The 26,820-nt window shown below is 37.1% G+C and overlaps 1 protein-coding gene and 1 long non-coding RNA gene across 3 annotated transcripts in view; one reads left to right on the top strand and one right to left on the bottom strand.

Moving 5' to 3' along the window:
• Positions 1 to 2,371: 2,371 nt before the first annotated feature.
• Positions 2,372 to 10,272, bottom strand: LOC129348755 (uncharacterized). The gene is made up of 3 exons (XR_008601440.1): positions 10,046 to 10,272; positions 7,275 to 7,398; positions 2,372 to 2,911 (listed from the first exon to the last, which is right to left on the bottom strand). It is a non-coding gene; the product is annotated as an uncharacterized LOC129348755 (long non-coding RNA).
• Positions 9,249 to 26,820, top strand: part of LOC111581447 (protein kinase C beta type) — a 42,302-nt gene continuing 24,730 nt past the window's right edge. Inside the window, exons 1-3 of one of the 2 annotated variants that reach the window (XM_023289628.3) lie at positions 9,249 to 9,675; positions 10,066 to 10,097; positions 23,172 to 23,254. In XM_023289628.3, coding sequence (XP_023145396.1) covers positions 9,512 to 9,675; positions 10,066 to 10,097; positions 23,172 to 23,254 — 279 coding nt within the window. In that variant the 5' untranslated portion in view covers positions 9,249 to 9,511. The remainder of the gene's footprint in view (positions 9,676 to 10,065; positions 10,098 to 23,171; positions 23,255 to 26,820) is intronic. The other variant, XM_023289620.3, reaches the window with a different exon arrangement.

Raw genomic sequence — 26,820 nt, 5'->3', positions numbered from 1 at the left:
TGAATGTTGGTGAATAAATGCCAGGTTGACCTGCATCTTATCTCGCCTCAAGCCTCCTGTTTTATCCAACCACAAAACGGTCATCCTAACAAGTAAAAGCCTTCCTTTGGATAATTACTGCAGTGATGAATATGTTTCAGCTGCAACAACTTATTTAACCCTAGTTGATGCAGTGAGGAGCTTCTCATTTCTTAAACAACCGTGTCAGAAGACATATTCTGTGGTTGTGGAAAGGATGTCAATCTGTCTCAGAAGGGTCAAATGACTGGCCTACATCAAGCAATGAAAACAACTAGGCAGAAAATATACACAAGTACTAGTTCTAAAAAATAACATTATTGCATATATCAGTGGTATTGCACAGATTTTTTTGAAAAGAAATATTGATTGTACCGGAGTAGAGAACTAACAGAACAGCATATATCCTAGTGCATGTAGAAAAATAAATATTGCAAAAGCTTTTTAAAGGGCAAAATATTCATAATTAATAGAATGTGTTGATATTGTACCTAAGGGATGTATGACAGGTTTTTTTTATATACTTGTAAAATACAGCAAACTGTTAATCATCTCAGAAGGATTTATTCAATTATTTATTTTTTTAAAATAATTTTTAGAATAAGTTATTATTCTCCATCATTTTGCAAACCAGGAAAGATTAGACAAAATCGTCTCCATTTTTTCAATTTTCTTCTACAACTTCTCTTCTTGTCATCTTATTCCTCATTGAATGACGGCATCAGTTTGTTCCATCACTTCGTTAATCATAAATGCTGATTAAACTGGAAGCAACTGAACCAGTTCACATCATAACTTTGCAATGGTCAAACCCACTGGAGGGGCGCTGCTCCTTAAGAAGTTAATCATCTCACAATCCCTCACATTTATCTTGTGACCCTTTGGACTAGGTTTAAAACAGCCAGAAGGCAGCTGCACTGGGAAAATCTAATAATTAAAGATTAAAATACGGCTCAGTTAGCTGAACATCACAAACGGAACTACCAACTATTTAAATAATAGTTTCAATAGAAACAAAATAAACATTTGAAGATGTCAGTTTGGTCTGTAGGAAACTGCGATTTTCCCCTATTCAGAGTCATGTTATAGTTAAACAGCCAGTTGTTATTAATAATCTGTTGTTTAATTGATAATGAAATCATTATTAGATTGAAGTTCTGCCTATAAAAAAACAGTAAATAATACAGAATACTGTCCACAGGAAAGCTCTTCTCACTTATATTTTATTTACCCATTAACATTCTTGTACTTTTGCTTGAGTAGGATCTTAAATGCAGTATTTTTACTTGTAAATAGTGTATTTTTATACAGTGGCGTTGCACAGAAGCTTTTTTGCAGTAAGGGGTTTTGTCTGAAAGCTGATATATAAAATGAAATACTTCAGAAAGTCCAAAGTAGTGGATAAGGAAGGTGTTTTCCAGACTGGCAAACCAACACGCCTGCAGGATTTGGTCATTTGTGCACAGAAAAGCAAAAAAAAAAAAAAAAAAGTTTTCAGGTATTTCCCATTTTTTTATCTGATGACTGCTGAGCTGCACCAGTGCAACAGGTAAAAACATGCCCTTGTTCGGGTTAAGTTCAGGTGTAGCTTGTGAACCTGTGCAGTTCTGTGCTGGCGGTGCTGAGGAGGAGGTGTTTGTGTTCAGAACAACAGGACAGATCTACACAGAGCTCCTCTCCAGCGCCGCCTCCATGTTCCCTCGGATGTCTGCACCTGGTTTGTTGACCTTTTGCCCCAATGACTGCTGGACTGTGTAACCCCATTACTCACTTGCCCCAACAACCGATATCTTGACCAAAACAGGCAGCCGCTTGGCTTGTCTCAGTCAATTTTATTCATATGGCACAAGATCCAAAATAACAGATTTGCCTCGAGGGTGCTACAAGCCCCAGCAGCACCTTTCATCCTTCGACTCACTTTTCCAGGTGGGTGACATGTCATACAACCTTTTCTTTTTGAGTCCTCGGTCTGTTGGTGCTGAGGTGCGCTTTTCAGATCAAACCTCTGGCTGTCCAAACAGGCCTGAACACTGATCCTGGAACAGCTAAACAAGGTCGGTACTTGTCTGAGGGTTATTTCTTGCCCATTCCTGCCAGTTTTTGGAGACTGGAGCCTTGTGATGATAATAATTTGGAGATATTCTGCATAATTGTTGAAGATTTTACTGATATTTTGGGGGATATTGTATTTGTATTTAAAAAAAAAAAAAAAAAAATATATATATATATATATATATATATTAAGATATATAAGATATATATAATATCTTTATTATATTTTACTATTTATTTTACAGTTTTTATCAGGCTATTTGTAGCGATGAGAAATAGAAAAAATTAAAACACTAAAAGTAAAATGAGCCAAAACATAATTTCTGGGAAATTTTTACATTATTAGTAAAATACTAGTAAAATATTGCCCAAAAAATTACAAAAAAAAGAAATATTGTTAAATTGTTATTGTTGTGTGTGTGTGTGTGTGTGTGTGTGAGTGTGTATAAATCCTATTTGAATCTCAAAAATAGTTGAGAAATGACCATAGCATGTTGTTCCTTTAACGCTGCTTTCGCACAGAGACAGGTGAGGTAGGAGTGTTTTAAGTGCTGCACATAGATGGAAGGTAATCAGCGAGGCGCCTGTTATTCATCATGCATTAATCAGAGGGTTTTCTGTGTCACCAACTCAGATGTTTTGCACATGAATTCTTACATAATCGTCTGTGTGATACCAGATTAGACGCTTCATTAAATGCAGCCATCACTGCTGATGTGATTGGCTGGAGTTGTGGGCAGGTGATGAACCTTTTTAAGCTGGAACATCACAGGTTCGAGTATCCGAGAGGCAGCGGTTCGTGTTGTTCACACGTGGTCTCCCACACATAACGTGGCCGCTCCTGAGAGAGTAAAGGAAAAGTGTTTAATCAAATGGAATCAAAGGGGACACCTTTGCATCTGAATTAAGAATGGAGGCATAGATCTTTTAATACACAAATGAACTCAATCTCTGTTTTTGTTTTATGGAAATTAGCACATTAAAACAGATATAATATCAGGAAAATATTCCAAAAAAATATACGAATAAAAATAGAAATAAAAAACCCTACAAAAAAATCTAAGTAAGTAAAATGGCATTTAAAAACTATTTTTTTTAAAATACTGGTGAAACTAATTTTATAGCAAGCAAAATTAGTTATAAAATTTTACTTCAACAGTTTTTTAATATTATTTATAAAAATGTGAATTAAAGAAAAAATCTAAATAAAATGCACAAAAAATAACTTCTGAGAAATGAGAACATTATTAGTAAATTGCTAGTAAAACATTAAAAAAAATATATAAATAAAAACCAGAAAAACAAACAAAATAAAAAAACAAGTAATATATGTGTGTGTGTGTGTGTGTGTGTGTGTGTGTGTGTGTGTGTGTGTGTGTGTATATATATATATATATATATATATATATATATATATATATATATAAAATACATTTCATATTTTATATATTTTAATTATTGGTAAAACAAATTTTATAGCAAACAAAATTTCTTATAAATGCTTGGGGGATATTTGACACTAATGTCTATTGTAAATGTTAAGTTTTCACGGTTGCTTTAGTTTAAATTAAAAGTGCATTCATTAATTTTTAGCCACTGGGAGGCAGAGTATCTTCACACTAATTATTAAACCATCAAAGCTGAAAATATGTTGGAAAACTGCTCCTGTCTTAAATTTAATAAACATAAAACACCAGAATACTGTTAGTAGCCACCTGTTGAACGTCTTAGAAATATTTAGGTACACAGATGTGGTCAAAAGTTTACATATCCTTGTAAAGGCCAGGAATATTGTTGTATATTGATATTTCAGTGACTCCTAAAACTCTTAATTTTCTATAAATGGGCTTTAAGTCCTCACACTGGTTGCTTATCAAATTCTGGATTGATTATAACAACATTTTATTTGATCCTTCCAATCTCTGAACCCTGTTTTTGAAACATGCAACAAGTGAACACAATACAAACTGAACGAGTATTTTAATAATAAGCAACAAGCAGCACTGAAGTGAAAGAACGGCGAGTCTTTCGGGCTTTTTCATGACTCAAGGCTGCTCATTACAGCATTTATTATGTCTGTGTATGCAAGTTTCTGAGCTGTTGTTCCTGTCTCAGAAAGTTTCAGTTCATTACAGTGTTCCAGTATTTCACAAGACAAAAGAGAAACTTGAGAAAAGTGAGAAAAAAATGCCAGCTCTTGATCATCTCAAGGCTGTTTTAGTTTATCTTGTTCCCACATTCAAGATTTGGGAATCACCACTTCATAAAACAGATGAACATCACTACAAAACCAATAGTTTTAAACATTTAACACTCAACAATGTGCAATAATTTGGTGCAATAAATGTGTATCTTTATACTTTTATGTCATATTTTTCTACTTATGTTTATATTTTCACCGCAACATTAAAACCATGGTCAACTAAAGTGTACAACACTGATTTTTTTTTCATCATAACGCAATGTTTTGCTAGGAAACCTTGGGTCTAGATGTTATTACTCTGCTAAGGAACGCGATGGAGTTATGTGACGATCGGCGTACGTTTGTCCTTCTGTTTGTCTGTCTGTCTGTGGACAGATAGACAGAGAAATGGATTTGGATGAAATTTTCAGGGAAGGTCAGAAATGACATAAGGCCTACCTCATTAGATTTTGGCAGTGATGCGGCTTATAGTACGACTCCAAGGCTGCATCATTGCGAGATAGCGGCATGGCATCACTGTCACTATGACAACAAGTGAACACTATGTCAGCTGCCTGCTGACGATTACATGACTTCAATAACTGATTAAATTGTGAGGGTGTTTCTGAGTCCCATCAATTCCCGCCACCCGCTACATATTTAGGTCACGCAATTCGGTATTCGTACATAACGTACACATGCATAACACACCTGTGCTCAGCGCAAAGTCATTTTGTTTGTGGGTACATCTATATTAAATGGTCACATTCTATAGTGCCGTGATTTCTGCCACAGATTTTTTCAATCCGGAAATGACACAATGACCGAGCAGCCTTGGCGGAGTACTGAGTCCTTTTTTTGTTTTGACATGTACCACCTATCTAAAAATTGTTCCAGACCATGAACACTCCTTTTGGGTAACAACAATCCCCCAGTAAGACAATGTGTCCCATTAAACCTCAAAAACTAACCAAGAACAGCTCCAGGAATACAACCAAGAGCTCAAGGCACTGACACAGCCTCCAAACTCCCTAAATCCCAATCCAGTGGCTAATCAATGGGATGCTGCGTTACAAGTCCAATCTATTGAGGCCGAAGTCAAACCCTGAAACCCACAGGACCCAAAAGATCTGCTAACTTCCTGATACCACCACTAGAGATCCTGTATCTTTGCCCTGACATGTCAGAACTGTTTTGGTTGCATGAAGGACACCGCAAATGTTGCGCCGGTGGATTTAATGTTGTGACTGGCCAGTGTAGGTTGCAGATATCAACATAAAATGGTAAAATTGAACAATTATACTTTATTTCCATTATAGCCACAGCAGCAGCAGTTTACAAAAGACAGAAAACAGTGGAAAGCACCACCTCTACAGCTCACATTTTAACACTTTACTTCACAAACAGCAGCAGAGCATTAACAGTTTCCAGAATGTTTTACAAGTTTTTTATACCTGGATTCCCTGCTGATTTACTGGCAAGAAGACTTAATTGACAACAGAATAAAAGGTCAACAAAATTACTGGGAGCCACAGCACGTCAGCCATGGATTAACCTCCTGGGGTCCGCCTGATAAAAATGTACTAATGGGCCTCTACTAAACTCCATTTTTTCCATTCCAGAAACAAAATAAAGCTGAAATTATTAGTTGATTAATCAATTACTCAGCAATTCTGACGATTGATTCACTTCAGTCTGATGTTTAAAATACTGAAGATAGAAGGAAATAAATTTTACATTATGTTAATGAAGGGGCTGCACAGTGGCTTGGTGGTCAGCACTTTCACCTTGCAGCTAGAAGATCCCTGGTTCATGTCCCGGCCTTCCCAGGTTCTTTCTATTTGGAATTTGCATGTTCTCCCTGTGTATACGTGGGTTTTCTCTGGGTTCTCTGGATTCCTACCACAGTCTAAAAACATGTTGAGGTTAATTGGTGATTGTAAATTGTCTGTAGGTGTGATTGTTTGTCTCTATGTGTAGCCCTGCGATGGACAGACGACATGTCCAGGGTGTCCCTGCCTTCACCCTACATCCGCTGGGATAGACTCCAGCCCCTCACGACCCTAATGAGGATTAAGCGGTGTATAGATAATGGATGGATAGATGTATTTCAATGTTACATACAATATTTCATATGATGCTACAATGCCTGAGTTTAGTTGTTTTTTTCTTTATGTTAAAAACTGCAAATCAGAAAACAAAAACACATGAGCAAAATATAAACTCTAATAATTTAGGTTCCATACCGAGACATAAGTTTAGACAGAGCTTTAATGGAGTTCACTTTGCAATGTAAATAAACTGAGGAAAGACATGCTTTTGGGGACCCTTGAGATCCAGCCTTACTGTTCGTAGTATTGCTTCAGACTACACAACGTTTTAGTCCAATAAAATGATCACTGTGTCATATTTGCTGGTTATTTTTATTCTTGCTGAGAAACGTGACAGTCAACATGCTAGCTTCTCTCACACTGATTTTCTGGAGATCAATAACTGAAAACAAGAATATACACAGACTATAGAATGACTGGTTTAAAAAAACACAAAAAGAAAAGAAAAACTGCGAACTTGTTTGATTATCTTTATTATTTTTATTTTTAGTTCTAACAGCACGTTTCTCTCAGTTCAGGCTATTTAGCACTGCTATCATGTTGACAACCAAAAAAAGAGCAATTTAACCAAACTAAGACGAGGAATTGCACAGCAGGTACGTCAAAGATAACTAAAATTGTACTTTTTAGAGTAAACTACTGCTAAAGGACCCCTCTGGTGATCATTTGTTTCCTCGTTAACGTGTCCATGTGGTGTTTTTATGAGGTGGAAGACTCATGGCTGAGCAATATGGGACAGTTGTGAAGGAAAAATTTCTAAATCTGTAACTCTGATACACCAGGATGAGTTTTTTGGGGGGTTTAATCAATGACCAGAGAGGGATTTCAGGTTTAAAACAACAATATAAAATTGAAAAGAGCCCCAAGGCATTTCCAACAAGCAAAACTGAAATAACACAATGTTTTACAACCTTTTTTATGACTCCAGGCAGCTCATCACGGTTTGTCTTGTGCCGATATGTAGAAGTTGTTCTCTTCGACTGAACGTTCAATCAGTTGATGTTGCTGGACTGAAGAAGAACGCTGAGAAAGAACCTGAGAAAAGTGCGAAAAATAAACATTTCTGATGATTGCTAGACATCTCACAACTGCTCTGATGGACAATGCTGTGAAAAAGTATTTGCCCCCCTAAGAAAAATCTTCTATTTTTGAATATTTCTCACACAAATTTTCCAGATCATCAAATAGCTGTATTTATTGAATATTACACAGAGATAACCAACAAAACTCAAAAGTGTTCGCCGTACACTAGATGTAACGGACCCATGTCTTCCTAAAGGTTCCACCTTTGACTCATCAGTCCACAGGATGTTACCCCAAAAGTCTTGGACCTCATCCTGATATTTTTTGTAAATACCAGATGAACCTTTATGTTCCTTTTGGTCAGTAGTGGTTTGATCCTTGCAACTCTCCCATGGATCCATTTTCTCCCAGAGTCTTCCTTATTGTGGAATCATGTAGACGGACCTTAACTGAGGCCAGTGAGGTCTGCAGATCTTTACATGTTCATCTGGGTTCTTCTGTGACCTCCAGGATTAGATGTTGATGCTCTTGGAGAAATGTTGCTCGTTGGTCCAGTCCTGGGAAGGTTCACCACTGTTCCATGTTCCTCCATCTGTGGATAATGTCTCTCACTGTGGTTCTCTGGAGTCCCGGAGCCTCAGCAATGGCTTTGCAATCCTCCAGACTGATGAATGTCAATGACTTTGTTTCTCATCTGTTCTTGAATCTCTTTAGAACGTGGCATCATGTGCTGCTTTTTCAGACCTTTCAGCTACTTCACAATGTCAGACAGGTTCTATTTAGTGATGTTTAGATTCAATAAGCCTGGCAGTAATTATATGCGAGTGTGGATGGTAAAACTGAACCCAACGGCTGAATGAATTTGGTAGATTGGAGCTAAGGGGGCAATTACTTGTTCCACATAGGGCAAGATGGGCTAGACAGTGTTTTCTTGAGTTATCGTTGTCTTATATTAAAATTAGTTTGATGATTGGAAACATTTAAGTGTGACTAATATGCAAAGATTGAAGATTTCTGTAGGGGGGCAAATACTTTTTTACAGCACGTACCACACTGAGGACCCCTACAATCACTTTATTCCTCTTCAGAATCGGGTTGTTCCAGTTCCAGTCCAGTTGTTGATTAAAACGTTAAATCAATGACCAAAGATGGACTTGGGGTGAAATAAGTTATATAACCAAACAAAAGATTTCTGGTTTAGAAACAAGTCTTGTGGTAGAAATCTTCCTCAAAGCGGTCATCAGATCAGCTGATAAAGGACCAACTTCATTAATCAGATGACCAAAACTACCTGCTCCTGTGGGCCAAACCTCGGCTTTGTTAGATTAGTGTTTCATCCTAATGTGGGCTGGTTTGGTAGTCAGACTACTGAAGGTATGACGGACATGTGGTTTGACTTGAGTTGCTATTGACACGGAAGGAAAGCTTCAGATGTGTGATGGACATAAACATCTGTATGTACACGTATAGGAGAGAGAGACAGACAGATACACAGACAGACAAATAGAGATATAAAGAGACAGACCGATAGAGATATATAGAGACAGACAGACAACTAGGTAGAGATATACAGATAGACAGAGAGAGAGAGACAGAAAGACGGATGATTAGTGAGAGACGGACAGACAGATTGAGACAAACACAGACAGACAGTGAAAAACAGAAAGACAGAAAGAGACAGACAGACAGACATATAGAGATAGGCAGACAGACAGGCAGATAGGTAGACACACAGACAGACGGGTAGACAGATATAGAGACAGACAGACAGACAGACAGACAGACAGACAGACAGACAGACATGTAGACAGACAGACTTGTCAGCGGCACACCGGTGAGAAGAAGGAAGGAGGCGCGCGACACCGGGACCCGCCGGAGGAAGCAGCAGCAGCAGCGCGTGTTGGACGGAGACCCACAAAAACACCGGCGGCACGAGAGACACCGAGGCGGGCAGCGGGGCGGAGAGGAGGAGGAGGAAGAGGAGGAGGAGGAGGAGGAAGAGGAGGAGGAGGCACCTGCACTGCCACTCGTTCTCCCCCGCCGCCTGCGTCGGCTCTCCCTCCCTCTCTCTCTTCGCTCTCCTCACCCCTCGTTCCTCTCACACCGCCGCCGCTTCCTCGTTAAGATGGCTGACCCCAGCAGCGACGGAGAGGTACCGGAGAGCGCGCGCGGCTTCGCTCGTCAGGGAGCCCTCCGCCAGAAGAACGTGCACGAGGTGAAGAACCACAAGTTCATCGCGCGCTTCTTCAAGCAGCCCACCTTCTGCAGCCACTGCACGGACTTCATCTGGTGAGTGGCGGGACACAGGTGATCCACTTGCTGCTGCCGCTGCGGCTCCGCTCTGCAGTGCTGCGTTCATTGTGGCTGTCAATGAGGCGGTGCGCCACCCCCCACCCACCCCCACCTCCCGCACCTCCCGGTTCTCTGTCCTCCACGATGCGACAGAACCGCGGGGCCCGGCGGCGGCGTGATGCGGTGTCGGCATTTACCGCATCGACACCCATCTGCGGTGGAGGAATGCTGCTGGGCCCCGCTGTTGTTGTTGCTGCTGCATCTGTGTGTTGATGTGCGTGTGCTAGTGTGTGTTGATGTGTGTGTGTGTGATTGGACATATCTGCATGTGTGCGTCATTGTCTCCTGAATTCCCCAAATTTCTCACCGCCGTCTCTCCGTCCACAGGGGCTTCGGGAAGCAGGGATTCCAGTGCCAAGGTAGGAGCCCATTCACAAATCCCTCCGCTGCATATGGCCGTGGGTGTGTGGACGGATGTTCTGAGAGTGTGCTGCGTTCAGGGCCGCAGGTCTGCACACTGTTACTGACCTGTTGGCTGCTGCGCTGACGGAGTGTTGCTGCTGGCAGGCAGGTGTCAAACTCAGAGCAGGTGCTTGCCAACAGTGATAAATGAGAGTGAGAAGAGATGTAAGAGAAGAGTGGTGAAAGCTGAGATGTCTGGTGTTTTTGGCTGAAGGAGGCTTCAGGAAGTTTGAGTTTGTGGAGATGTAAAATGGTGGGTTTGGGTGCTGCTGCTGCTGGTGGGCTTCTGGACACGGACTTCTGCACACAGTGGTTTCACAAACAGACTCTTGCTGGTTTTCTTTCTATATTATATTTTCTGTATTTTTTAAAATCAAATTTCTATTTATTTTTATTTTATTTTTATTCTATTTTGTTTTATTTTTATTTTATCTTTCACTTTATTTTTTTATTGTATTTTTATTTAATCTAAATTTAGATTTAATTTTATTTGATCTTATTTCACTTCATTTTTATTTTGTTATCTTATTTTGTCCACTTTTTATGTTTTTATTTTATCTCATATTTTTATTTAATTAAATTTTTATTTTATCATATTTCATTTTATTTTTATATTTTTATTTTACTTTTGTTTTTATTATTATTTTATCTTATTTTTATATTTTATTTCTTCCATATTTTTATTTTGTCATGTTTCACTCTATTTTTATTCTATTTTTTATTTTTCCTTATTTGTTTTTTATTTTATGCTACATTCACTTTATACCCTAATATTCTGTGTCCTTCAATCACATCAAACTGCTACTCCCAGTTTCACTTCCTCCTCTTCTTCTGTAGTCCAGGTCATCTGGCTACAGTCATGTGAGGTTCAGTTTCTATTTCTATTTGTTAGCCGTAAACAGCTGAAGTCCCCTCCGTCAGTCTGTGGTGGTGTTAGAGGAAATGCATCAGGAGCAGAGAAAATCAACGCTGTGTGTGTGTGTGTGTGTGTGTGTGTGTGTGTGTGTGTGTGTGTGTGTGTGTGTGTGTGTGTGTGTGTGTGTGTGTGTGTGTGTGTGTGTGTGAGTTGACACACTTGCACGCACACTATGTAGAAAACACAACCAGCCTATCCGAGTCTTGCAGAGGTAGAGCTGTGGTCAGATCAGGTTTCGTGGTGAGTTTCCACCAGTTAACTGAAAACAGATGACAGTTAAATGTATAGAAAAGCTTCTGACAGAGCAAACTATAAATATAGTATATAATGTGGCACACTAATATATTGTTTTCCAAAGCAAACATTTTGAAATTGATTGATTGACTGATTTGCAGGTCAAATGACTTGGAGGAAACATCAAATTAAGATTATTCTGGCAGCTGCAGTTCAATATTCACTGTGTAGCAGATTTAAATAATGTGAAGCAGCATTAGCACATGAGAGTTGTAAAACTATTGACACACTTGCTATTTGCATTGTTTCAAATTGCAAATTTGATTATTATTCAGAATTATTCAGCCTTTGTACTTTTTTGTACATTTTTTCCTCAGCATTCACTAAAATTGCAAAAAAAAAAAAAAAGAAACTTCAATTAAATTTACAAAAGAAAAATCCATCTAGAGACAAAACCAACTATTTTTCAAAGCAAAAATTACTTTTTCATCCATGTTTGATTAAAAGTCGAGGTGGGACGTTTATTTTCAAGTTTGGAAACAGCCAGTGACAAAAGAGTTTGGTAGCTGTTCTGGACTGCTGAGGTTTTTCTTGCTGACATCCTTCAAGGTTCAGAGTTTATTGTTATGCACAGTAAAGAAACATGTTTCCCTGTAGCATGAAATTCTTTCTTTGCTAACCACAATGAATGTCAAACAATATACATCAAAGTACAAAAGGAATAAAAAATGATAAAGAAATTAAATTTAATTAAATTTTAAAAAATAGGAAAAAGAAATAAAAATTGAAAATAAATTAATAAAATAGATTTTTATGACTTTATTTCAACTTGTAAATAAAATAAATCAAAAATAGATAAATAAAGGCAATGGACTGTAAAAAATAAGTAAATATTGGAATATTTATAATAACCTAGAAATAAACACAACTCCAAATATTTTCCTTTGTTTTAGTGACAAAAGTACGTTCTGAAAATGTTCACATTTAATGAACTGTCTTTTTTTTTTTTTTTTTAAACCAAATATTATGAACAACCTGAATTTTTTTCAAGGAAACTAAATTTAATTTTAACAAAATTATGCCTCAGTTTATCATTTACATATTATAATTTACAGATCACAGAGAATCTTGAACTGAACAATGTAGTATTTTATTTTATGATTTTAAAAAACACTTGTCAAGATCTAGAGATTATTATAAATTTACATTCATTTCCACATCTGTGCAGTAATCCGGATCCCCTGAACTGACATACTATTAAGGAAGAGGGCTAATTTATCCCCCTGCCTTATTAATGCCTTAAAGTGATACATAAAAAAATACAGTTGTTAAAAAATACAGAGTTGTGGCAGTGCATGAACAATTTGCACATTTGCACATTCTGTCACTCTTGTATATTCTGTAAATTTTTTCTACATTTTATATATTTCTATTTTATTTCACTTTATTGTATTTTATTTTATATTTTTATTTTATTGTATTTATTTAACATTTTATTTTACTTTCACTTTAAACCCTAATATTCTGTGTTGTGTTATTGTTTACCCCTTTACTGAATATCAATGCTGCTCTAACAACTTTATTTCCCTCTGGGGGATTAATACAGTCATATAAGTCCAACAATAGGGTTCCATGAAACCAAACAATGTCGCACTGAACCTACTGATTGACTTTATATTGCGCAATTTTCAGTGTCTTCTTTGTACTTTTTACACTTTGCAAAGTCATTCATGGGCTGTAAGTTTGACACCTCTAATTTAAACCCTCTTTAAATGGTGGTTAAATGTAAGGAGTCTTTTAAACTTGGTTGTTGACTATGAGATCCTCTCAACTTGAATATTTGTTGCCTAAATGCATTTATTTAAGTGTATTTATGTGGTGCCTGCAGAGTCATGGAGGTCGAATGTGACTGCAGATGAACACGGCATGCACGATCACACACACAATCTCTGCAGCAACTGTCCTGTCGGCTGGTAGGAATGTCAGATATGTGGCGTAGGCTTGTTCTGCCGTGTCTGGACGAGTGTGTTTCAGCAAAAGATGCTCTTTTGTTAGTGTGTAAGTGTGACAAAGGTGCCTGCTGAGAGCCGTGGGTGTGTTCGGATACCTGTTCGACAGGTATTTTAAAGATGTTCTATTTTTTTTTTCTTGTCCTGCCTTTCAGCTTGTCAATTTTTATTGGCATTCATTTGTATATCTCCGCACACCTGAGTGCACTGACGGCAAAAAAAAGAAGAAGCTGTTCTTGTTTCCTGCTAAAGAGAGATCCAGATGTCTGATCGGAGTGTTTTAGGGTCACTTTCCTTCTCTGTTGTCGTATCAGATGGTTTGAGTCAAAAGTTTCACAAGTACAAAATGCATTAATGCAACTTTTAGGTTTAAATGCAGGAAACGGTTAGAAAATTATCATCTGATGGGCACTCCGCACTGGTTTTCTAATGTTTATAGAGCATTCACTAAAATGTAAAAAAAAAAAATCAGTGAGCTAAATTTATGAAAAATCAGTAGAAGTGCAACAATCAGGCAATTACTTGATTAGTCGATAAACAAAACCAACTGTTTTTGATGAATTTACGTCATTTTTCAAAATGACAAAAATGTAGCAGTTTCAGCTTAAATGTAAAAAGCTTTTCTTTTGTTTTCCATTATATTGAACAGAATATTTTGGGTTAATGTGAAGAAAACAAAGCATTTGATAAAAATTCCATGAATCATACATGAACAAAACACTGCAAAAACGACCCAAAACTGTCAGTTGCAGCCCTAAAATGTGGCAAACTTTACCAAATATATTGCAATCTAATAATAATATTAAGTTTTTAATTTTAATTTAATCAAAATTACATGCATTTTGATATTTAGATTTGTACTTTGATGTCTTTCACTATGATTTCACTGGTCTTTTGATTGCTATGCTGTATGTTATGGATCAACTCATATAAAACAGTAAAGAGCAGCTTGTCTGTAATACTCTTTAGGTTTTCTTCCTCTTAAGTTTCCCAAATCAGTTAATAGGATTGTGTGAAGAGGTCAAAAGGCATAAAAACAAACAAGCTGTCACTGTTTGAGTCAAAAGTTGAACTAGTAAACACATGAACGCAAAGTTTAAATGCAGAAAGTGGTTATAAAATGATCTTTAGTATCTTGTAAATGGTGAAAAAAGGCATGTAAAGTAGTAATTCCATTTCCATAAAGGTGCTTTTCTACAGCCGACATTTTAACTTGCAGGAAAAGCCCAGGTGCTGCAGTGTGAGGGCTTCGCTTTGTTCACGTGTCCCCGAGCCAGCACATATAATAATAATAATATACCCAGAAACAGCAGCTGCTAAATGGAACCGAGCCATTGCTAATTTCATTATTTACGTCTGTGATTTTCCCACTGTTAAAACGTCTCCAGCGAAAAAGGCCGGTTGCTCATGGGGTTAAAGGATCCTGGGTAGGTTTTCTGAGGAATTTATGTGAGGAATAACCTCCTTAAAACAGTGTTCATTTTTTGACAGTTTAGTTAGTGTTTGTGCAATACTTCTGCCTCCAAACACTGACATAGAAAATGCTCTTTTATGATGCATTTGCATGTTGAATTTTTTGCCCAAAGTTGCGTGTGATGTTGCACACAATCTTTTTTTTTTTTCAGGAAAATGCAAGTCTTTCGCTTAGTAAAAAATAAAATAAAGTTGCCTGAGAAGAGGAAAAATCATGTAATTATCAATCAACAACCTGAAAAGACCAAAACTAATTGACTTTAAAGTTCAGAGCTTCCAATGTGGCTCAAACTGCCGCTGAAAATAGCCCCACAAACACAACTGTACGTTTTCTTTTTTAAGCATTAAACTCCGGATTTGAGACATTTTAATTAGTAGACAAACTCATTGTTTGGGTCTTTTCATGACATTTGATGATAATGATAAAAATGTAGAGTAACACCAGATTTAAAGGAAGATTTAAATACAAATGACACTGTGTGTTCTGCATAAAACTGTAAACAAAAGGCCGTTTTCAAGTTTACTATGTACTCAATAATAGTTATTTCCAGTATTTTATTTTCATGCATAGTATTACTTCGCTATTTTATATAAATGTCCACTTCGATACCTACCTTTCCCCCCTGTGATTGTTTTGGAAATCAGGAAGTTGTGGACGACAGAAGCTCAGAATATAAAGCAACTTTTTTCTGGGAACAAGACTTGGGCAGATTGGATCGCCATCTGAGAGTCGATCTGTAGAGGAAGCAGCGTGAGCTACTCTGTCAGATGTAGTTTATAAGCACAGCTCATTCATGTGTATTTTTGTACGTGGGTTATAGATAGTTGTGTAACTCATAGATATATACATGTACTGCAAAAGCCTCGATGGCTGCTGCTGTTCGTTGCATCGATGCACCGACAGCAGGTCTGCACACAATTAAAATGCTCACAACTCGCCAGATTTTGCACAGATTTTCCGTTGTTTGGTTTCTTCCAAACGCCAGATTTTGTATTTGTGATACAGGATGGTCGGTAAATTAAAAATGCAGGTTTTCATACTTTACCTTCTGCAGACAGAAACAGTAATATTTCTATAATTTTGCATTTAAGATGTGAGTAACCTAGAATTTTATAGTAAAAATGTTTTGATGTCTACTAAAAGAGAAATTGTTATATATTTTTGTTATGCTTCACGGTGCAGTTTTTAAATGACATCTCTGGTCAAATATTCTCCTCATTAGACTTGCAAATTACACTTTATTTACAATTGTTTACATTATGTACCTTTTTCTTGTTTTTACATGACCTGTGTTGATGTATGAAGACCTTAAAAGTAGGCTGAATCTTCTGTCTGCAGCTAAAGCAATTTAGTTCAACTGTTGTTATTGTTGTTGTTTTATTATTCTATTCACCGTTTACTTCATAAATTCACAGACAGAAGCAAAGTGGAAAGTGGTAACTACATGTTTTCATTAATGGTATAAAATAGTTAATGAAATAAATGAGAAAAAACAGCAAATAATCATATTTAAAAAGCTGAAAACAGCGAATATCTGGCGCTACTGATTAGTTTTCCTTAGATTTTGTGGTTTTTTAAAACTTGTATATATTTTGCATTTGTCATTGTAATAGTTGTTTGTTAAAAAAATATGCTATGTTGAGCTCGAATAAAGCAAATTTAAAGCATGAAGTGTAATTTGAAAGCAAATGGCATCCATCAGGCGTAAGTAAACAGCCTCAGATTGCAGACGCCTCATTTGCTTGTAGCTCAGATAAACAAATCTTGATTTCATGACATGGATGTGTGAACGTACGTCTTGTAATACTGATGTTTAGCAGGTGTAACGTTTATCACGGTCATTGTATTGTTAATTAGCACTAAACATAATATAGGCTGGCGCTGAAGGGATTGTCAGTCAATTTTTTTTCATGTATTTCATCATAAACCAACATGCAGAACAGATTTTTACATGAAGCTGCATGAGATGTAAATGTTTGCACCATGTTTCATCCAGATATTATGATCTGGACACAGAAGAATTTCACAGTGCAGACTGAACAACTTAAACTGAACTGACAGTCCCTGTTTAATTATTCAGTGCGTTCTTATTGGGTTGTTTCAGGTGCATCATTACTGGCTGATATTTGCTCTTGTGACTCCACCAAAGAGCAACCAGAGCGAAATGTAGTTTTTGTCTGTGATTTCCTCTAATCAGGTCTCACTGGTGTCTGTTGGCAGCTGATAGAATCTGCTTCTCGTAGTTTTATCGGCAGAGACTTTGTTTATGCTGTTTTGTAGCACTACTCCCAATGATGGCACCACGAATGAGTTTCTGTGTTTATTAAAAATGCTGGTTCTGTGTTTCAGTTGATTCTTTAAAGGCTGTTAAGGAGAAAAGAGAGGGTTTTGCCACCAGAGGGTCCAATCTGGCTGAACTGTTAATTGTAATTTTGTAACTTTTTTTCATGAACTGAACACTACCTGCTCAGCACACAGCACGCAGTGAAGCACTTATCACCTAATGAGGAACATATTTGCCTCAAGAACTAGTGGAGACCATAAACTGAGCTAAAACACAGTGAATATCAGCCTTAGATTTACCAAGAAGGCACAAAGTCAACTTAAAATTCCCAAGTGGCTGCAAAACAATGAAATTTTTTGGGGTAGTTTTGCATATATATATATATATATATATATATATATATATATATATATATATATATATATATATATATATATATTTGGAAACTTGGGATTAGAGAGATGCCAATAACATGCAACTCATGTATAAATAAATGTATTGAAGACTAATTTATGTGTATTATCGATTTATTGTCAGGAAGATTTGCAACTGATGCTAAGTTTTCTAATTATTTAAGGTGATATTTATGACCTGATGCTACAGCTCCCTTTGGCTTTATGGTGCTTTGGAGTGAGTTTCAGCCCATGTTTAGCCATCCAATCCTTAATCTGATAGTTTTATTTTGATCTGCTTGCTTTTGTACAGTTGTTTTTGCCAGAAAGGAAGCTTTTTCCATTAAAAGCCTGTATAAACATGCTGAACGTTACCTGCTCAGCAGATAGACAACATTAGAGAGTGACTGTTGAACACAGTGGCGCATTTATCATCTAAAAAGAAGCATATTTGCCTCAAGAGCTGGTGGAGACCATAAACTGAGCTAAAAGAGAGCTTAAAATAAAAGTCAACTGAAAGTACCCAAGTAGCTGCAAAACAGGAGTTCTTTTTTGGTATTTTTTCATTTTCTGAAGGAAACTTGGGATTAGAGAGAAGGCAATAACATGTAAGTCATATATAAATAGGTTTTTAAAGACTAATTTAGGTGGATTGATTTATTGACAGGAAGATTTGCAACTGAAGCTGAATTTTCTAATTATTTTACATGGGTGTTGGACATTTATGATCTGAAGCTACCTTTGGCTTTATGGTGCTTTTTCAACCCACATTTAGCCATCTGGTCCTTACCTTTACGGGTTTATTTTACTTTAGGACTGGTGGAGACCATAAACCGAGCTAAAAGAGAGGGAATGTCAGCCTGACATTTACTAAGTTGACACAAAATGAACTCAAAATACTGAAGTGGCTGAAAAAAAAAACAAAATCAGGTGATTATTCAGATTTAAACAACCTTAAACTGGAGATTATTAAAATTTCATCCTTTCATTTTGAATTCATTTGCTGTTATTTTCTTGTTAATTAAATTGCTTTCGTTATATCCAACCGTTGCTAAACCCAAAAATATTTGGGTAAATTTCATAGAAACAGCAAATTATTACAACTGAGAGGCTGTTCTGGTTTAAATACCCTTAGCTTAGTAGAACCAAATATAATCAAGTATTATGGTCCTTTTTAATTCAGCTGATGCAGGTTTGGCTGTCATCATTACAACATTTTTTCTTTTCCTGACGAGTAGCAGAGATCTCTGCTGTCAGGAATTTCCTGCTATTTTCATCTGTTAATTAAGACTAAAGGTGATGAGAGCAGATTTTCTCACTCAGCTGCTCGTAATTATGTTCTGACATGAATTCAGCCCTCAGCGGAGTCTTCGGAGAGGCATTCAGTAGCACCGTCTTATCTCTGCGTTTCAGCTTATTCAGGCGAGTGGAGGCCTGAGTGATGATTACAAGTGTCTCCGTCTGTGGTTTGTGAACTGGTAATCATCCAAGATGGAGGAATTTCCCGGTGCTCCTCCTGTCGGCGCTGGCAGTTCACCGCGGGAACCTTGTTTTTGGGGGGTCGGCTGTGATTTGGCATTGACACTGTCAGTCAGTGTGTGTGTGTGTGTGTGTGTGTGTGTGTGTGTGTGTGTGTGTGTGTGTGTGTGTGTGTGTGTATGTGGACTCGACTGTAGGGCTCAGCCTGGTTGCCAGGCAACAGAGCAAAGACCTCCTCGCCAGGTCACTAGGCTTGTCTTTCAGCAGTGTGTACATGTGTGTGCATACGTACATGTGTGTTTGTGTGCAAGTGACAGAGCAAATTTAACAGAGTAAAAAAGAAAAAAAAAAAAGCTTTCGAGTGCGACTGCGTTCTTCACTTCCACGTTCCTCTTTCTGACAAACACACAAATGAATCTCTGCCTCCTCACGCTGCCTCAAACCCAGCTGTGGCCCATCTCGTCCTGCCCACACACACATGTTTACCTCTATCTTTGTGAGAACCCTTGTTGCAAAATGCATTCCTTTAGCCTCTTAATCTTAATTTTTATTGCTCTGTAATTTCCCTTATTTTTCTTTATTTATTTCTTTGGCTTAAAGCCATGGCCTGAGTACTAATTTTGTGCCACTTCATGTGAACAAGTGCACTCATATGACAATAAAGAACCTTGAATCCTTAATTCATAGATAATTGGCTAAACTACGGTTTGACCCATATGGGGTTTTAAAGGGCCGATACTGATGCTGATTATTGGTAATCAAGAACAGCCAATATACATTAAACGTAACGTTCTAACAGCATGTGATAGCAGAGAACCTGTCATTCATAGCTAGGCTTCTTCATTAATAAGAGTGACTGTAACTGAATATAGATAAAATAGAAATAGCAGTGATTACATTAGGATGCTCTCGACTAAGATTAATCAGTTTGTCTCTCGCAGTTATGTCTGCTCTTCCTCTGTTTTCTTAATGTTTCACTGTTCTGCCACTTTTATTGCAACCTAAAGTCCAGATGGTAAAGTTTTAGTAATTTTTTTTTTCCAGACTGTGTTTCGGGTTAATCTATGACTGCCTCCTAACTTTGTCGCTAGCTGTTAGCATAGCCTTACCCACTTTAATGGTATGTCTCCACAGGGGTGTTTTCCCAACATGCATGTGTACGTTATGTACGGATACCAAATCACGTGACCTAAATATGTAGCAGCGGCAGGAATCGATGGGACTCGGAAACACCCCCATAATTTAATCAATTGTTCCTTGTATCATTTCTGACAGATAAGTCCTGATAAGTCAGCAACAAACCATTTATAGTAGATCACAATCATGTAATCATCAGCAGGCAGCTGACGTAGTGTTAATTTGTTGTCATGGTTACAGTCATGTTGTGACGCTATCTCGCAATGATATAGAATCTTTAACAAATCTGTACATCCAGACTATAAGTTGCATTACTGCCAAAATCTAATCACTTGGTCCTTGTGTCATTTCAGACCTTCTCTGAAAATTTCATCCAGTCCTTTTGAGTAATGTTGCTAACAGAGAGACAAACTTCATCACATCATCACATAACTCTGCCACATTCCTTGGCGGAGTAATGGAAAGCAATAAACTGGCGGATACTGTGGACAAGTACCATAAGCGTTGATAATTTCCTGGTTGTGTTCAGTTTTTGCTGCTAGAGAGACATTTCTGATACCACAAAATGACGACAGGCATGAGAATTGACGTAGTGCATTTAATTTATCAATAATAAATCGGAAAAATGCCAAATATCAGCCATGATAATCAGCCGGGATGGCAATCAGTCTATCTCTAGTCTAAACTGAAGTCTCATCCTAACTCAAACTTGAGCCTAAGACCAACTCTGTACCCTCAAACAGCCCCTGTAAAGCTCCGTTCGATCATAATGTTCCAAAATTGTCCTCACTCAGTTGTCTCAGATTGATCCTTTGTCTTCTTTTTTCTTCTTTCTCTTTTCCATTTTTCTCGTGGCAGTTTGTTGCCTCATTTGCACTGAGTTCAGCCGTCTTCACCCCAAGTCGTTGCTCTGTTTGTGGCATCGTCTCGAGTAAAAAAAAATAAAAATTGCACTAAAGTGACTTCTGCACAAACAAATACTCGCACATGCACACCAACACGAGCGGTCTGTTGCTTAACTGCTAGAAAACCTGTGGAAAGTGCTTCCAGTTGCTGCGGTACCTCATGAAAATGTAATGAGAAGGTGAATAATTAAGATTAAAGCAGGGCGTGATGTCACCCCGTGTGTGTGTTTGTTCCTTTTTTATTAGGAACTGGCTTTTAATTGCAGTCTGGCAGTAATGTGAACCACAATAACATCCTTATTCCAATTTAAGGTGATACTGCAAGTCATGGTAAAGTGGAAGTGGTTTACAAGGCACCACGCTTGGTTTTAATGTAAAAATACTCCAGTTCTATGAGGCTGAACCACAAAGTCAGGCTGCTGCAGAGGAGACTGTCCTGCTCAGATCTGCCCTATTTATCTAAATGGAGTTCTGCTGTTGGTCATGTTCACATCTTCGTCTGCAGGAAGCAGCTGATCAAAATTTAAAGGGATGGATTGTTCTTTATTTGCATCTGACCTGGAGTGAGACAAACGTCTGTTTCTCAATTTGCAGTGTGAAGGTATCTCAGCCGCTCTGCTGCTGGATTTCTGTACAATTTCTAGCAGCTCTGCTTCAGTGAATGAGAGAAAATCCCACCGCAGTTTCTTAAAACTCAAGTCCAACCAAAACTATTCAGTTGACTATCAGAGAAAACTATTTAATAAAAAAGTAATTATTAAATCTGAGAAGCTCTGCATGGAAAGAGTTTTGACATTTAAAAAATGCTGATTTTATTACCTAAGGACTGATGTAAATGACTAATTATAGTGTTCATATACAGTACAGTAAATATTTTTTGATTTTATCATAATTTTCTATCCTTACAAACACATTTTAATCTCTAATACATTGTGCCTCTGCCGCTTTACACCATAGTTAACTGTAGACCTAATAAAGAGTCATCAATTAATCAAAACTGACAGAAAATCAATTGATAATTTGTCTTTTGATCACCAAACAAATGAAAAGCAGCTCTTCTTTAATGAATGAATAAAAATCCATCTGCAATTTCTTAAAACTCAAGTCCAAACAAAACTATCAGAGAAACTATTATTATTTAATAAACAGGAAATTATTAAATCCAAGAAGCGTTGAATGGAAAGCTTTCTGAATTTTGACATAAAAAAATGATGATTTTATTACCTAAGGACAGAGATAAATGACCAACTATAGTGTTTATACAAAACCCTGTCACCTAGCAGTTAATATTTTTTGGTTTTATTATCAGAAAAATAATTTTCTGTGCTCATGGATGCATTTTAATCTCTAATAAATTGTTCCTCTGCCATTTTACACTGTAGTAAAATGCAGACTTAAAAAAGAGATGTCAATTAATCGATTAGCTGACAGAAAATCAATGGATAACTTTTGTGTTTTGATCACCAAACACAGTAGCTCCTCGAATGTGAGTAATTTCTGCCGTTCTTTATTTTCTCTACAGGCAAACAGAATCTCTTTTTGTTTTAATCTACTGACTGGACAAAACAAGACATTTAATTGTGTTAGTATGGAAAATTCTGATGATATTTTCTTCTTTACTAAAGAAAATAATCAACCGATTGATTTAAGTTTCTGACGGAAATGCACAAATGGATAAGAATTCTTCTTTTTTTTTCTCTTTTTTTAGCCTTCAACGCCTGAGCATCCAAAAATATGAAGCATTTTTTTTCTGTCCTGCTAGATTCCCAATGTGAAAGGATGTATTTCTTTATAAAGGTGACCGGCAGGCATGTGCTATTTCAAGCCGAGAGTACGAATGCCGTTTCTTTCCATCTTTCACTACCGAACGATCTCCAGCAGCGAGCAGGAACATGCAGTCAGATCTCCATGTATAGAGCCCGCTGCCATTTAAAGCTGCTAACGTGGGACGTTTCCTTTTGCAGGGTGTGATTATAAGACGTCCCGGTATGCTCATGGTTAAATATAAAATCACCTAAACTGAAGCAAGAAATGTAGGATAAAATATAGACACTGGAGAAGAAACTGCTGAAATATGAGGGGCCTATTGTGCAGTGACTAATGCCACATAATTGACATATTGATTCATCTCTGTGTTGCTGTTTTTGGCACTGCAATGAGTTGATATTCACTTGTTTTTTTCTTTCACTTTTCCTCTTCAGTGTGCTGTTTTGTGGTCCACAAGCGCTGTCATGAATTCGTTACCTTTTCCTGTCCGGGGGCCGACAAGGGGCCTGCCTCCGACGTAAGTAAAGAAAACACACACAGAAACACACACAGCTCACTTTACTCAATCCGTCGCTCTTTATTTTTAGCTCGACTTTGAAATTTTTTTTTTGGGAATCCATGGTGAGAACGATCGCTCTGCTAAGGTGTTCCAGTTAAATGTTTTGTTCTGCTGTCGAGTGGTTGTTGTTGATAACAAAATGAGACAAAGATGAGGCAGTTTAAAAATCAGAATCAGAAATACTTTATTGATCAGTAAAAAATATATTGATAAACATAAATAGACAAATATGTCCAAAAATAATCAACATAAGTACAAAAATGTGACCTAAAAATATAACATAAGTACAAAAATGTGACCTAACAATATAACATAAGTAGAAAAATATGAACTAAAAATATAAACATAAGTAGATAAATATTAACTAAAAATATAAATAAAAGTAGAAAAATATGTCCCAAAAATATAAACAGAAAAATGTGACCTAAAATATAAACATAAATAGAAAAATCTGAACTAAAAATATAAACATGACTGGAAAAATATTTTTTTCTGTTATATGAGGAAGTTTGGGGACTCTTTAATAACTTTGTGGTAAATTCTGGTAAAAGACATGCTTAAGATAAAAAATATAATTTCCCATCTATTTTAAAAGGACCTCAGTTATTCCCAGTGTATTCTTGTTGTTTTTCTCTGTGTGTTGCTGAAAAACAAAAAGAGCAAAGTCAGCACTGACTCTTGGCTTCTGCATGTGCTGCACACACTGTGGTAACCTTCTGACCTCCCTCCTGCTGACATCTCAGCCCTGAATCACATAAAACACGTCTGTAAAGGAAAGAAGTGCTGCTTGGCTGCCTCGGGTTAATGAGCCAATATCCCTCTTTCAATTTGTGAGTCAGTGCCGGCTTTCAAGTCATATGACGGATGTTTATTAATCTCCAACTCTTCTGTCTTTGTTTTTCTTACATCACCAAAGCTGTTTTGTTTTTTCCTATTTTTGTGCACTCAGTTAAGCCTCGATTTCCTTTCTCTCTCTCTCATTGTTTTTATTTTTGCTTTCTGTTATGACGTAGGCAATACTTAAAAGATCTATTCAAGTAGACAAAAACTTGAATTCCTCTTGGAGCCATACCCTAAACCCAACAGGAGGTCTGTCATTTTTAATCCATTGTCACATTTTTGGTTATGTTGGCCATTTTCAAGGTTTGACTTTGGATCAGGGATAAGTCCAGGAGACCTCAAATTTGATCAGTACATATAACAGGCCTTAATGATAAAAAAAATGATCAAATTCTTCTGCAAAACTCAAAAGGCGAGGGTGCGAGGCCCCATTCAACACTGCTTGCGGCTTTAATTATCATTTTTGCTCTCTGTAATGCAGGCAATGTTTAAAAGATCAATTCAGGTGGACAAAAACTTGAATTCTTTTCACCTCCACCGTATTGGGGTGGCATAACTGCTCTTTAACCTTTCTTTATGCAGTGCAGTTTTATCTCTACTCTTGTTACACATTGCTTTCTTATTTGGACCCGAGGTGCGAGGACCCTCTTGGAATGCAAGGAATTATTTTTCTTTGTTATTATCATACAGTTGTGGAAAAAAGTTTTTGGACGCACCATGCATTTGCGAAATACTGCACTAAGAATCACTCTTTGGTCTTCAAGTGCAATTTCTTTTATTACAGCCACAGCCAGAATACTAAACACATCCTAAAGAAACCATTAAAAACTTGAAATTGATTGGTTCCATAAAAATACACAAGAATTTTTGAGTATCGTGTCATTTTGGTACAAGTGATCCACTAATGAAGGTCGTGCTTCTTATTAAAAGACACAATTTTTGTTGCAGTGCTTCGTGTCTAGATAAAGTAAGCACATTGGTGCTGTTCTTCAGAGACAAAAATGTCTAAAACAAGGAACCAGCCGCAGGAAACACGCCTGAAGTTACAGATTCTCAGCCAGGAAGGGTACAGCTGCTGCCAGAGATCCAGGAAGTGCAGATGCAGTCCTTCAGTTAGATACACTCAGAAATACAGACAAACCAACAGCTTGGAAGACAAACCGAGATCTGGGCATCCAAGAGTTTCTTCTACAAGAAATGACCACATCCTGATCTGCATGTGCAGAGAAAACCGCTGAATGACATCACAGGAGCTTCAGCAGCAGTGGTCAAATCAAACTGGTGTCCAATGTTCCACCCACACTGTACGTGGCCAATTTTTAGATCATTCCTTAAGGTCCCACAAGGCTGCCAAGAAGCCCCTGATCAATGAGAGACAGAGGTTAGCCCGGCATCGTTGGGCCCAAGCACACAAGAACTGGACAGCCAGGAATTAGAAGAAGATTCTGTGGTCAGATGAGTCCAGTTTCCAGCTTTATCTTCCTCCTGCTAATGTGAGGGTACACAGAAGGTCAAGTGAAGTATTATCTCCAGCATGTACAGTACCTGCTATCAAGCATGGTGGAGGCAGTATCATGGTTTGAGGATGCATGATGACTGCTGGTGTTGTCATCTCACTGTCTGTGATGCCATTCTCCAAACTCACATGCTCCCTTCTGCATGTGGACTGTTCTGTCAAGGTCCAAACTGGATGTTTCAACCAGAAATTAGAATTAGAGCTCTACTGCGTACTAATGGCAGGACTCCTAAATCTTAATTTCATGATGTTATGGTTTATTTATTATTTGTTCAGTTTTGAGCAAATTCTCTGTTATTTGTTTACTTGGATACCGACAATGTTGAGAACTGACACATTGAAACTGTCAAGAATTTAGTTTTGTTAGTTTTTCTTGTTAACAATAAACAAAAAATATGTAATTTGTATTTGTTTGTGTCTGTCTAATGGAGCCACACCTTTTGAAACACAAAAAAAAAGATTTTTCCACAAATATTTCATGATAATATTTGAGATTGTGTAAAATTTTAAGGGTGTCTGAAGACTTTCTACCACCACTGTACTTTCTGAACGAATCGCATTTTTGAGGGGCTCAGGGTGCTCAAAGACATGAAAATCTGAAATGGTGAAAAATTTGATATTTTATGGAACCTCAACATTGAGGCAACTGACAAGGAGCTAAAGATACAGTTGATTGACATATGGGTTCCATTTCAGATCATCAATCTTTTAGAACAATCTCTGCTCTTGGATTTGCCTAAAATTTTTATGCCAGAAAATCTGAATATTTATGAAGATATTTATGAAATTTTAGCTTGATATATGAAATACTTTCTGAGATACATTATTATTAAAACATTGTCCGACTAACCCCTTTCAGCTTGTTTATTACCACGTTAAAATTTGTTTGGATGACAATATCTCAGGAACTATTAAAGATAAAAGCCTCAATTTGACAGTTGTTTCTCAACATGTCATTAATTCAGAATCTGCAATAGTGGACAAGTAGATCAAATAGTCTCTGATTGTTGGTGAGTTAAAATATGAGCTGTAAAAACATTAAAAAATAAGATAATGCAGAAGTCAACTAGTGATATTTTCTGAACCGTATGGATCTGCAAGTCACAATAATACAAAACTTAACATATAGAATACTTTTTAATTTGAAATACTCCCAAACATTTACCAC

Source organism: Amphiprion ocellaris, chromosome 4 (assembly GCF_022539595.1).
Source record: "Amphiprion ocellaris isolate individual 3 ecotype Okinawa chromosome 4, ASM2253959v1, whole genome shotgun sequence".
Classification (NCBI taxonomy): domain Eukaryota; kingdom Metazoa; phylum Chordata; class Actinopteri; family Pomacentridae; genus Amphiprion; species Amphiprion ocellaris.
Note: the sequence above shows the minus strand (reverse complement) of the source record. Positions and strands in the feature narration are given on the sequence as shown.